Source organism: Lycorma delicatula, chromosome 8 (genome assembly GCF_047948215.1).
Source record: "Lycorma delicatula isolate Av1 chromosome 8, ASM4794821v1, whole genome shotgun sequence".
Lineage (NCBI taxonomy): Eukaryota > Metazoa > Arthropoda > Insecta > Hemiptera > Fulgoridae > Lycorma > Lycorma delicatula.
Genome location: NC_134462.1, coordinates 2510817 through 2524856, shown reverse-complemented (window position 1 = coordinate 2524856; position 14040 = coordinate 2510817). Strand labels below are relative to the sequence as shown.

General features: G+C 29.3%; 1 protein-coding gene across 2 annotated transcripts in view; it reads left to right on the top strand.

Moving 5' to 3' along the window:
- LOC142329006 (hippocampus abundant transcript 1 protein) overlaps positions 1-14040 on the top strand; it is a 60568-nt gene that overhangs the window by 41309 nt on the left and 5219 nt on the right. For both annotated transcript variants that reach the window (XM_075373247.1, XM_075373246.1), the window contains exon 11: positions 12985-13111. In XM_075373247.1, coding sequence (XP_075229362.1) covers positions 12985-13111 — 127 coding nt within the window. The remainder of the gene's footprint in view (positions 1-12984; positions 13112-14040) is intronic.

Sequence of the window (14040 nt, the reverse complement as noted above, 5' to 3'; positions counted from 1 at the left end):
TTTATTAATAATTATTCACCTGTAATAATTATTCATTGTAAAAAACATTTTACAATAAATAGTCATTATTGAGTAATAATAAAAAAACAGAATGAAAAAGTCAGACATTATTAGTAAAGTAAAATTTTATCTACTTTTAAAAATGTGTACATGTAATTAAAAGGCATTATTACATATGAGTATATGTAATAGAGTTGGTAAAACATCTGATGATTTAATATTAACTGAAAATTATATGAGGTTATTTTTTTTCAAGGTCCAATCGGTCACGAAATGAAAACCACAGTGAAAATAAAAAAAATTTTATTTTTAACAAGTACTTACTCAGCTATGCTATTTCTCTACATAGTCACCACTCCGATTTAGACATTTGTCATAGTGTGGTACCAACTTTCCAATACCCTCGTCATAGAACGCAGCCACCTGTGTTCTCAGCCATGTTTCTATGCTGGTCTGCAGCTCGATGTCTGTGCCAAAATGTTGTCCTCCTAGCCAGTGTTTCATGTGAGCAAAGAGGTGAAAATCAGATGGAGCCAAATCCGGGCTGTATGGTGGGTGATCAAACACTTCCCAACAAAAATGCTGCAGGAGCTTCTTTGTTACAGCAGCAGTGTGCGGCTGAGCATTGTCATGGAGAAAGACAATGCCTGATGACAACATTCTTCTTCGCTTATTCTGAATTGCCCTTCGTAGACGTTGAAGAGTCAACAAGGCTGCAGTGATGGTCGTGCCACTTTCCATGAATTCCACCAAAAGAACTCCATTCTGGTCCTAGAACACAGTAGCCATACACTTTCTGTTGGAGAAGGTTCGCTTGAACTTCCTTGGTTTATTGGGAGAATGAGAATGCATCCACTGTTTGGATTGTTTCTTCAGTTTCGAAATGGACCCACGTCTCATCCCCTGTGACAATTTTGTTCAAAAAATCTTCTTCATTGTGATAACACTGGAGAAATGTTAGGGAGGCGTCCATTCTCATTGTTCTGTGATGGTCGGACAGCATCTTGGGAACCCATCTCGCACACAGTTTGCGGTACTGAAGTCTCTCACTGACAATGGTGTAGAGAGCTGACCTTGAAATTTCAGGAAACGAATCACTCAAAACAGAAATTGTGAACCGACAATTTTCTTGAATTGACTCATCCACTCAACTAGATCATCAGTTGACACTCGCTTCCTTTCCTGACTGCCTGCATTATGAACATCTGTACATCCTGCTTTAAAGTTCCTGCACCATTGTCGCACTTTGCTGTCACTCATTGAAGTTTCACCGTACACATTACTTATTCGTTGATGAATTTCAGCTGCATTACACCCCTCAGCCTGAAGAAATCGAATTACCGCACGCACTTCACACTTGGTGGAAGATGCTATTGTTGCAGACATGTTTACGTGCTAGCTGCGTGTTAAGAACTAAACGAAGTGACATGGCGTGATTGAAGGCCATACTAGAGACACTGTGCAACACATATGCACAAAGGTTCATCAGATTTTTGCACGGGTTTTTATTCTGCGATCGATCAGACCTTGAAAAAAAATAACTTGTAATTTAGAATTGTATTATTATTTTTGGATTTTCTAGTTCAATTTTATTTAATTATTCTGGGATTTCTGTTTAATTTTCTATTCATTACAGTTAATTAGAGAGTGACTGAAAAATAGACCCTCACAACAATAACGTATACACTGTGGCATACATGCCCGATATTAATTAAATTGCAAAAATTCTTATCTTTTATTTCAGTATTCCTCTGATATTGTCGGAGAATATTCTCCGTAAGTCGAAGTTTATCATAATTTTGTTTATTTTCTCTTTGTTGCCAATAATTTAATTGCACTTTGTTTTGATATAATTCTTCTGATCTAAATTTGTTTACACGTTCTCTAGTTTTCAAATTTTCCCTCTTTATATTCATCATCCTCTTTTAATCTTTTTATTCTTTCCTTTGTCTTAATGTTTTGTTCCTGTTTATATTTATCATTTTCTCTTAATCTTTTTATTCTTTCTTTGGTTTTAACATTTTCTTCCTGTTTATATTTATCATTTTCTCTGAATTTTTTATTTTTCCTTTATTATTATTTTCTTCCTCTTCATATTCATTTTCTTGACTTTTTTGAAATATATTTCTTCATATTATCTTTCTTTTTCCTGTATAATTGTTTCTTTTTCATTTTTGATTATTCACCAAATAATCCAATAATAAAAACTGAATATTTTACACCGTAAGGTTGAAATTAACATTTGTAACCAGTATACAGGAGTTCACTAAACAGATTAGTTTAATTATTATTACGTTTTATTTATACAACACACCAGAAATCTGAAACTTGTTAATCAGCAACTCACGAAGATACGAATAATACTGATCTAGTAATACGAGTAATAAAGGGACTTTTACTTTATCCTAATATTTCATGTAAGATTGCTGAATAAATAATTGTATAAATATCTGATGTTAATAAGAACTAATATTTCAACAATTGTGTAACTGTCCACTTTATTAAAGAATTGGAGGATCGTATCTCACTTTCAAATGAAATAAGTTTAAATGAAGTATAGTAAAAACTGTGTATGTGTAATTTAATAGGCATACAAGGGATTAGCCAATATTATAGTATTGTATGGATTTAAATTAAATTGGATTTATGCACATCCTTATTTCTATCTGAATAAGTGTTGCCATCTGCTGCAGTCCTTAAAAGAGTGTCATCTACATATTCTGTTTGTAAGTTTGCTTCCCGTAAATTTACATACAATGACACCTAATAATTTTGAATAAAATCAATTCATATTATAATGGTTTGAAATTTACCTTTTGAAATTTATATAAATAGAACAATAAATTAATTAGATGTTAGTATCAAAGGAAACCCACAACCAGTAAAACTACATTATATAGATATTCAAATCATCCTTGGTCACACAAAATTAATATGTATACAAACATGATTAATAGAGCGATAGTTACACATAATATATAAAAATAAATTAAACAAAGAAATAGATATTTAAAATCAAATTGCTGTATATAATGTTTATAGCGACTCATTAATTGATAATATGTACAAAAAACAAATTTCAAAAATTAACAATACTACACATCTAATACCAATAAATGATACACAGAAAATTGACAACACATATTTAAAATATTTATATACTGATAACATTGTTATAACTAAGGTTTATGATAAAAGTAATTTTCAACCTGCATACAAAATAAATAACCATATAATAAAACATTTAAAAAACAGTAATCATACTGATTCATATAATTTATACAATTTGTGTGGAATTTATAAAATAAAATGTAATGACTGTGTCCACATTTATGTAGGTAAAACTAGTAGATCTTTTAAAACCAGATTTCTTGAACATATTAGATACTATAAAGATGGAAAATTGGGTTTATATAATGTTGCTGACCACTTCATTAATAATAAGCATTCATTCTATTCCTGATATTCAAACTAATTTGGAAATATTGGAAATTAAGAAATATAATATAAATAATAATAAAGGTTTAGACATTTTGGAGAAATATTATATAAATATATGGAAATTCAACTTGATCAACTTGCGAACAGAATATGAAGAGACTCTTATAAGGGTGCAGTAGATGCCAACACTTATTCAGATAGAAATAAGGATGTGGATAAACCCAATTTTATTTAAATCCGTACAATACTATAACATTGGCTAGCCAAAACACATGGTATATTTTATCCTATTTATTTATTTTAATTTTAATTTGATAAATTCTGACGTTGTAGTTTTTAATTTTCATAATTTAATTAATTTTTATATATATTTTTAAAAAAAGAAAAAAAAATTAAATTGCGATTTAAAAAAAAGAAGTTATATTTTAATTATTAATTTTCAATTTTAATTTGATAAAAAAGAAATTTCATATATTATTAAAAAATTGTTGTATATATTTTAATTGTCTGAGTTTAATATGTAGTTTGATATAGAAATTAAAAAACGGAAAAAAAACCACTGAAGATGAGAGTTGCCATGAAAGTTTTTATTTTAAACTTTTTAATTTCTGTGCTTAGGTGGATCAAGTTGGATTATATAATATATATATATATATATATATATATATATATATATATATATAAATTCTACTATTTTTTTTTGTAAATATGTATATTTAGTTGTGATTATTTATTATTGGTTGGATATTATACAGTATGTGTATGAAATGTATTGCCTTTTGTAGTGACTAGAAATTTCATTGATCAGCTTTATTTTATTATGGTATTATTGTTAGGTATAGTCAGGTATGTTGATTGTCCTGTTGTTTTTCAATTAGTATGTAGAAGTAATAAAGATTTATTATAATGCAGATTGAAGTGGTTAGTTGTAAAAAGAGCAAATGTTGTGGATCCATTATTAGAAAGGAAAATTGTAATTTGAAAGTAATTAAGTAAAAAATCAAATCCAATGATGTAAAACAGAAAAGAAAATAACATGAGTGAACTTAACATCATAGTGGAAGAAAATACGAGGGTAAGTCAAAAAGTAAAGTGAAATTCAAAAAATCAATATATTTATTTCTACTTACATAAATAATACGAGGGTCATTCAATAAGTCCTTAGAAGATCCAAGAGATGGCACTCGTAGTATCAAAAATGGTTTGTTTTAAGTAAGCTTCATTTGTTGCTAGACAAATGACGCTTACTAAATGACGTTAAAGTTTCAGTTGTATCCATCATGTGGTTTCATTGTCATAGTCGATTGAAGCAACAAGCAATTGTTTATTTAGAAGAATGGAAAAAAGTGAGTTTCACGTGGTTAAACATTTATTTTTAAAAAGGCTTAACACTGAAAGAGATTAAAGCTGAGCGGGATAAAGTTCATGGGACATCTGCTCCTGTGTTCGCAATTGTTTACAATTGGGTAAATGAGTTTAAAACATGGCCATACATCCACAAAAGATGAATGGACATTGTTCAGGACATTCAGTGGAAGTGACCACCCCCAAAATAATGATGAAATTCACGATAACGTTTTGAGTGATTGACAAATCAAAGTGCGTGAAATAGTTGAGGTCACAGGCATATCGCAAGGTACAGTGTTTTCAATTTTAAATGAAAAATTGGGTGTGAAAAAATTTTCAGTAAGATGGGTGCCGCATTTGCTCTTAGTGGAGAATAAACATGATCGTGCGATCAATGTTGAGGCTATTTTGGCGTCGCAATCCTGATTTGTTTCTATGTCGATACATAACTGTTGATGAAACATGGATACACTACTAGACTCCAGAGACAAAGGAACAGTCAAAACAGTGGGATTTTAAAGGTGAACGGACTCCGAAGAAGGCGAAGATGGTGAAATCGGCCGGCAAGGTGATGGCCATGGTTTTTTTGGGATGCACATGGTATCATTACACTGATTACTTGGAAAAAAGGACAAACAATAACCGGAGAGTATTATGTGTTGTTATTGCATCGGTTAAGCGAAGAAATCAAGAAAAAAAATCCTCATTAGAAAAAGAAAAAGATCCTTTTCCATCAAGACTATGCTCAGGTACACACCTGTGCAGTTTCAATAACCAAAATTATGGAATTAAAGTTGAATTATTACAACATCCACAGGATTTGGCCCCCAATGAATTTTTTTATTTCCAAACTTGAAAAAATGGCTCAGTGGGCAAGGGTTCACGTCAAACGAGGAGATCATCGCCCAAACAGATGCTTATTTTGAGGACCTTCCAAAATCCTACTTTTTGGATGGCTTAAAAAAGTTGGAGAAATGCTTGGAAAAGTGTGTAGAGTTAAAAGGAGATTATGTTGAAAAATAAAAGAAAATTGTTCAAAATAATTTGTTTTTCTATCTTTTTCTAAGGACTTATTGAACGACCCTCGTTCATGCATTGTTTTTCAACATAATTCCCTCCTACTTCTATGCACTAAGTCCATCTTTTCACAAGCTTTTAAATTCCTTCCTGAAAGAAAGTTTTTGGTCTGGTGTCAGAAAATTTTTCACCGCTTCTATGGCCTCTTCATCAGATCGATAATGATTCTCTCACAACTCTTTTAATGGGCCAAAAAGATGAAAATCACTTGGAGCTAGGTCCAGACTATATGGAGGGTGGTCCAGCAGCTCAAAACTTAGATCTTGAAAGCAAAGGACTGTTTTTTTGGCTGTATGAGGTCGAGCATTATCTTGAAGCAAAATCTCGCCTTTAGAAAGTTTACCATGTCTTCTGGATTTTATTTTTTGCTTCAGTAAATGCAGTTGCTCACATTGGTGTCACTGTTTACTAATTGACCTTTAGGTGTGAAGTAAACTAAAAGTGAACCTTCCATATTCCAGAATATCGTCATCATTACCTTTACTGCAGAAATCTGAGTTTTGAATTTTTTTGCTGTGGGAGATGAAGGATGTTTCCACACTAAACTTTGCCGCTTACTCTTGGGTTCAAAAGTGATGGATTTATGTCTCATCAGTGGTTATTATTTGCATAAGAAATGAGTCTCCTTCATCTTTGTAGTGTTTCAAAAGCTTCTGGGAAATTTTCAAATGATTCTCTTTGTGGATGTTGGTCGATTGATATGGAACCCAGTGGTCACAGACTTTTCAAAAGTTCAAAGAATCATGGATGATTGAAAATGCGGAGCCATAGCTTATATTTAACTCACTTGCAGTTTCATCAACTGTAATTCGTTGATTATCAGGAATCACTTGTTTAACCTCTCAGTATTGTTGTTAGTTTTTGAAGTGGAAGGCCTACCTTGCTGCTGTTCATCACACAGAGAAAGCCTACCATTTTTAAAGCGATCAATCCATTTGTAGATCTTGCTTCCACTCAAACAACTCTCTCGATATTGCTGTTGGATTCGACAAATAATCTCTGCTGGTTTCATCCCATCTGAACTGAGGAAATATATCGCTGCTTGCATTTCTTCCTTGGTGCAATCAGATAAAGGAGCACTCATTTTAAACAGACTTTTAAACACAATCACAATTAGCCAACAATGAAACAATATTTTTAATGAAGAGCTGATAGAGGTTATGAGTTATAGTAGAATAGTCATTGCTGCCATACATGTGATTGGGAGGGAATTCAAAATTTCCCTTTACTTTTTGACTTACCCTTGTAATAAACCACTTATTGAAGCATGTTTATATTTAGGCAAGAAATATGTCTCGTATAACAAGGGAAATTTTTTCTTTTCACGCTAAAATATTTATACTAAAATTAAAATAAAAACTAGATAAAATTAGTAACTTATGGTGGCAAAACATGGATATTCGGAAAAAAGAATGAAAGTTTGTAAAACAAAAATTAAAAAATTTGTTAGGTTATTATAGTACTAAAAGATTTTTTACATAAATCTCAAATCATAGAAAAATCTGTAGCTAGTTTTTTTTCTAGTAAAAAGATTTGTTGATTGTACATTAATACTCTTGAGGGTAAGTTATTTAGTAATGGAAGGAACAACACAATATAAAAAGAAAAAAAAGATAACTATGAATGAAAGAGGTAATAAGAATGAAATGTGAATGATATTTAGTTAGAATTTGTTATCTTGTATGTGGTCTTTATTAATTTCCTTCTCCAAGGTCATTGTAATTTAGTTAGGTATTAAGCAGGTTGCATAAATTGATTTTTAAAGAACCTTGAAGCCTAATTTCTTAAAACATTTAATTTAAGGTTTCTGGCTGAACTGTTTTAGATAAAAATTGCTTTCCACTCGATCTAGATCTAAAAATCTGGTTTTTTTTTATCTAGATCAGAAATTTTTGTGACATTCATATTCAGCTTAAAATTTAACTGTGATAAAAATTGTAAATTTCTGTTTACTTTTTGTCCTTTCTTATTTATTTATGTGTTTTCTGTTAAAAAAATAGTAATATTAAAAAGTTCTGTTATGGTTTTTAAAGTGGTAAACCATTTTAGAAATTTATACAACTTTAACCTTGTGCTCTTAAAGTATATTTAACTTTCTGTGTTGAATAAGTAGTGTAACGAGTTACCTCCCTGTGGTTGAATGCAAATATACTATTACTGTAAATTTAAAGTTTGTATCAATATACTAATTATTGGACAATGGGCACTAGTTGAATTTTAAGATCGCCAAAGTTTTGACTTGACAGGTAAATACCTGTCAATTTTTATATATTGTAATACAAGTGGGATGTAGTTTATTGATAATAATTATTGCCTTCAAAAAATGTTAAGAAAATCATTCAGGTTGTGATTACATATTTTTAGTCAGTTAACATGCTGAAATACCTAGAAAACGTTTTCAGTTAATATCTATACGCAGTGTAATAGTATATTTAACAGTAATTATTCATATATAAATTAATTGTTATTTAATTTTAAAAGAATTATAAAATTATTTAACAGTTTTAGTTGTATGTGTTCAGATTGAAAATTATTTGTTTCATTTTAAACTGTACATTTTAGTATAGAGATTATAAATATTTTGATATGTGATTATTTCAATTAGTTTAGTTTTGCTTAATCTTTACCATGTGCATGATTATGTTAGCATAATTAATAATAGATTTAGTTAATAGTTAGTTTTCTTGGTTCTTGCAATCAGGATTCTGATTGGAATGTCATCAGACAGGTGAGGTTATTGAATAAGGTGAATTATTTTATCTAGATTTATTCCTAGTATCTGTAACTACTGTTAAGATTAATTAATTTACTGTTATTAATTTCCAGTCAAAGGCTTAGCCAAATTTATATTTTAGATGAACATTTTTTTAACTATATTTGTTAGTCATATTAGTCATATTTTTATTATTGGTATTTGTTTGTGTTAAAGGGTATGTATTTGATATATGGTGAAAAGTGTTTTAAATTTTAATTATGTATTTTTATTTGCTATTTACCATTTATTATATATATATATATATATATATAGGGTATTTTAATATTGCATTATGTACACTTGCGGTAAGCTGCTTTTTTCTAGTATACAAGTTTATGTATCTAAATCAGTGTAGTATTAGTTAATACATTGAATATTTTTGATGATTTTGTTGTTTTTGATCTATAAATGCAATACAGGTTTTTGTATTATGTTCTTATTAGTTTATTTTGACTAATACTAATAATATTTAATAAATTTATATTATCCTTTAATTGAACAGAATGAAATCCACAATTTTAATTTGATTTGCAGTGGTTTTTTTTACTTGAAAATATTCACATGAATGTGAAGTGATAAAATGAAACTATTTCATTTAACCACAGGTTAAAACTTATTCCATGATAAATCTGAATAAATTCTTTTTATCCAGAAAAAATATACCGTAGAGGATTTTCTTATACATGACTCTATCGAGGTCTGTAAATAAAATAATGAGACTGGTTCAGAAAAACTTATTATTTACAATCCAGTTATACATGGAATCTATCACCTTCGAAGTAGTTCCCGTGGAAAGCCATGCAACACTTCAAACGGTTTTCCCACTCTTCATAGCAGTGTTGGAACTCAGAAACTGGAATATCCTTCAGTTGGTCGCTTACATTTTTTTTTTAATGTTTTCAACTGACTATTCCAAAATGGTGTTCTTTGAGGTGTTTTTTTAAAGTCGGGAACAGGAAAAAGTCACAGGGACTCAAGTCTAGTGAATAGTTTAATTTTTTTTTTAAGGTGGTTGAGCAACTACAGGGATGTTTTTCATTGCCAAGAACTCATTAATTGAGAGTGTAGTATGAAAAAGTGCATTGTCATGATGCAACATGCAGTTGACTTTGATGGCTGGTCTCATGTGGGCAACTCTTTTCCACAACAGCCTTTCAAGAATTTCTTGGTAAATGCATTGATTTACAGTCTGTCCTACAGGCATAAACAACTTATGGACAATACCATTACTATTGAAGAAACAAATCAGCATGGTTGATTTTTGATTTGCTTATTTTTGCTTTTTGGGGACGTGGTGAGTTTGAAGTGTGCCACTCCTTGCACTGAGATTTTGTTTCTGAGTCGTACTCAAATATCCAAGATTCATCACCAGTAATAACATTTTTTTAGAAAATCAGAATCGGCTTCAATTCACCCTAGAAGATACACTTCCACCTTGTTTTTCTGTTCAACAGTGAGGTTTTGGAACTAATTTTATTTCATGTCCAGTTTGTTTGTCAAAATTTGATGGACTGTGGCATGGTTCAAATTTAGTTGTTCTGCTGTCATTCTGACAGCTAATTGCCAGTCATACCATATCAAATCTCTGATTTGCTCAATGTTGTCGTCACGTTTTGACATTAATGGCCAGATGAATCGCAGCATCTGATTCCTGGCCATCTGAAAATGCTTTAAACCATTTAAAAACTTGGGCTCGTGACAGAGCGTCATCTCCATATACCCTTTTCAAATTTGAAAAAGTTTCAGTAGCATTCTCACAGAATTTAACACAAAACTTGATTGCACAACATTGCTCATAATTAGTATCACTCATTTTGTAACGCACTACAAAAACCTGTTTCATGAAAAGTTTATTTACATCTCATTGGCAACAATAGACTAAAAATATTAATACCTAATAAAAAACAGCTGTTCATATAACCATATGTTTACTAGTAACTTTACAGTGTTGCCACTTGGCTGCCAAAAAAAAAACCTAGTCTCATTACTTTATTTACAGACCTCGTGTATTCACTATCTGTAAAAATTATTAGGGACTATCTTTAAATTTTAAATATTTATATTTACTCTCTTAAAAAAGTATGTTTTTTGAAAGAAATTAAAAAAAAATCTTAGAAATGAAGTCATTTATTCCCTTTTCTTGTATATATTTTTATTTTTATAGTTTATTCATTACATTGAAAAGTTTTAAAGCTGCATATTTTCATGGTTCTTTTTCTGTAAGAGTTAGTTTCTTTTATTATAATTCTAATATTGTAGTAAACAAATAAAAATTTGTTTTTTATTATTATTTATTTATTTTATTTTTTGAGGTAAGCTATCTTTAAAGTTCCACAGAAGTGTAATATGACCAAAAATTAAATATGAGTGAGATGAAAAGCCTGTTCTAGGAATCTAGGGATCAGACCAGTGCTCTAATCTTTTTTTTTTTTTTCATTTCACACCATAGTGTTGGAACATACCATTTTGGTCCTGGTTATTTTTTTATAGCAGAACAGTTTTGCATTGTTTACTTTGAAGAGAGAATTTTTTTAATGAAAGAGTGGGTATCAACATGTATTGTCATTAGCTCAATGGAGATTGGTAGTGCATGAAAAGTGCCATGCCTGACCAGGATCTCCTCATGAAATGCCGAGTTTTGCTACCTACTCAGCTACAGAGATCAGCTGAAAAAATTATATTTTTGCCCTTATTGTATTTTTTTTATCTATATGAAATGACTATAAAATGTTTTAATCGCTAAATTTCTGTGAAGTCATTTGAGTTGAGGTAAGCGTTAGATATTTTGTTATTAATAGTCTGTTGAATTTATCTGCATGTGATAAAATTAGAAGAAATAGCTAGTACTAGTTTAATGTTGTATTTAATTTCAAGGTAACTTTGGTATGTAATTCGTAAAAGTAGATTATTTATTGCATTGGTTTATACATTAATAAATATTGATATAATACATAATTAAGAAATTGTCTTTTATTATTCAGTGTAAGTTTTTTCAGAACATGTTTAGGTTGTGCATTTATTTATATTTATTTTATTTTGTTACAAAACCTTACTATACTATTATGAGATTGGTTTCTAGTAATTTACAATTACTTATTATAATATGAGTGAGAGCAGATCACTCTTAAAGACATATAATAAACAGTTGTTTTGGATATGAAAAGTGTTGACTGGATTGTTTGAAAAGTGTTGAAAAGAAGATATATTTATTAATTTTTAAATCACATTGACAACTTAAACCAGTCATTTGAACAAGCACCTATTGGTTATCAATACAAGCCAACAGCATCTAAGCAAATCTTTTAGGATTTTTTTTTATCTAAAAGTGTTGATATATTAAATGTAGTGATAGCTATTTGCATTTTATTCTTATTTGACATACTTAAATTTACCAGGATACTACAGCTTGTGATATATTACTGAACAGCTAGAGTTATAAGAAAATATATGCACTCCTACCAAAAATTTGGTAATATAGCCAATTATGTTTGAAAATGTTACTTACATTAGTTATGAGTAGGAGTTTATATTTTTTTAAAAATCCAAATATTCCCAATATTTTTTTTAAACATTGGTATAGTCTATTAACCATTTGAAGCAGAGGTACTTTTTTCTACTTTCTACCACTCCTCATGATTGTAAGATTGTAATTAAATAAAACTTAAATGTTATTTTAAAATTAAAAAAAAAATTTTTAATGAAATTTTTAACAGAACTGTATTTGATTTCCAAATAAATTAATGCCTATAGAAATAAAAGGGTACAAATAAAAGATAGTCCTAACTTCAACCTCAACACAAAAACAACACAATTCTTAAACAATACTCATTTACAAAGAGGGAAGTTATCTAAGTTTTTATATTTTGCTATCTCAAATCTGAAATTCAGGAATAAAATTTACCAAAGGATTCCTAAGGTTATATTATATAAACCTAATAACAGTAAATGATGAGGTTTGATCCATTAGCAATGTGTATACCTGTCTAAATTATAGAACACATTTAAATGTCGTTAAGACGGAACAGTTTTATAAGATATTTTAATGGTAGTCTTGAAAAAGTTAATACATAATCTTTTATTATTTTTCAGGTATTTAGGAGATCACTTTATTTTATTTAACCCCTATTTAGTACTGCTATTCTTATACTAGTGCATATTTTCTTTATACTAAGTTGTTTTTAAATTGAATTTTAAGTTGTAGCTTTAGCTGTACTTTAGTCTTTGGATATATATATATTTATTTATTCATTGGTTAATTTATTTTTTTTATTAAACAAAAATGTTTTATGCACATTATATTATATACAAAATATTGAAATTATAAATTGTTGAACAAATTTTTAACCTTTGTTTATATGTTACAGCTTGTTCCTGGCCCTCCTTTTGTGTTTGGGGCACTTTTAGTTATATGTGCTTTACTAGTAGCTGCTTTTATTCCAGACGGAGTTGGAATGGGTTCTAATCTTCGAACTAGTACACGCAGACAGTCAGGTGAGATATATTTGTTTTTTTGCCATTTTTTAAATTGTTGATATTAACTTTTTTTAATAGGTTTTAAAAACAATCAAATAGGGATTAATCTCTTCACTTAATGAACTAAACTTTTTTATTTTCTTGGGGGAGGAAGTGGAATGATATATCAGTACACAAAAAATGCCCACAAATAATCAGTAGAATGATATTTTGTGTTGCTTGGAGGCAAAGGAGTCTATGTTAATATGAATTTAAACAAATTATTACTATAACTAATCTCTTTTAACCGGTAGATTTTGTAAGTTAATGTTTGTATTTTTTCTTATAGTTTTTAATGAAAATAAATTACTAAACTATCCAGTCAAAGCAGTAGAAAGCTGACTTTTAAACATTTTACAAGCTCATAAAAAGTTTAAAAATAAATTATTTATTTTAATATAGTCACTGAACAAAATATAAAACAAATAAGTAATACAGAAAAAAAAATATTATAGCTATTTTAAATATTTTATAATATAAAGGTTTGCTAAGAAAATAATAGATGTATGCAAACAGCAGATAACACAGTAAAAGCTATCAACTATTTACAAGGGCCATCTTTGTATTTAATTAATTAAGTATTAAATTACAAAATAAAACCCACTAATTAAAAATAAATATATATAAATGTTGACCATGGCAGAGTGGCAGGCAACTTCAACCTAAAGATTTCTTGTATGAATATCTGTCAGATTTGGACTTTTTCAGATACTGTAAAATTTCAATTGCTTGATCTCATATGGAAGCTTTTAGCTTTATGAGTCTTTGAAAAAAAAAATTGAAATGGATTCTTTCTTACAGTTTGGGTTAGGAGGTTTAACCAAATTTGTCTAAATAGACACTCTTATTAAATTATCATCAACATTGCTGCCAAAATTATTGCTGAACTTGTATAACAAAGTGAACTT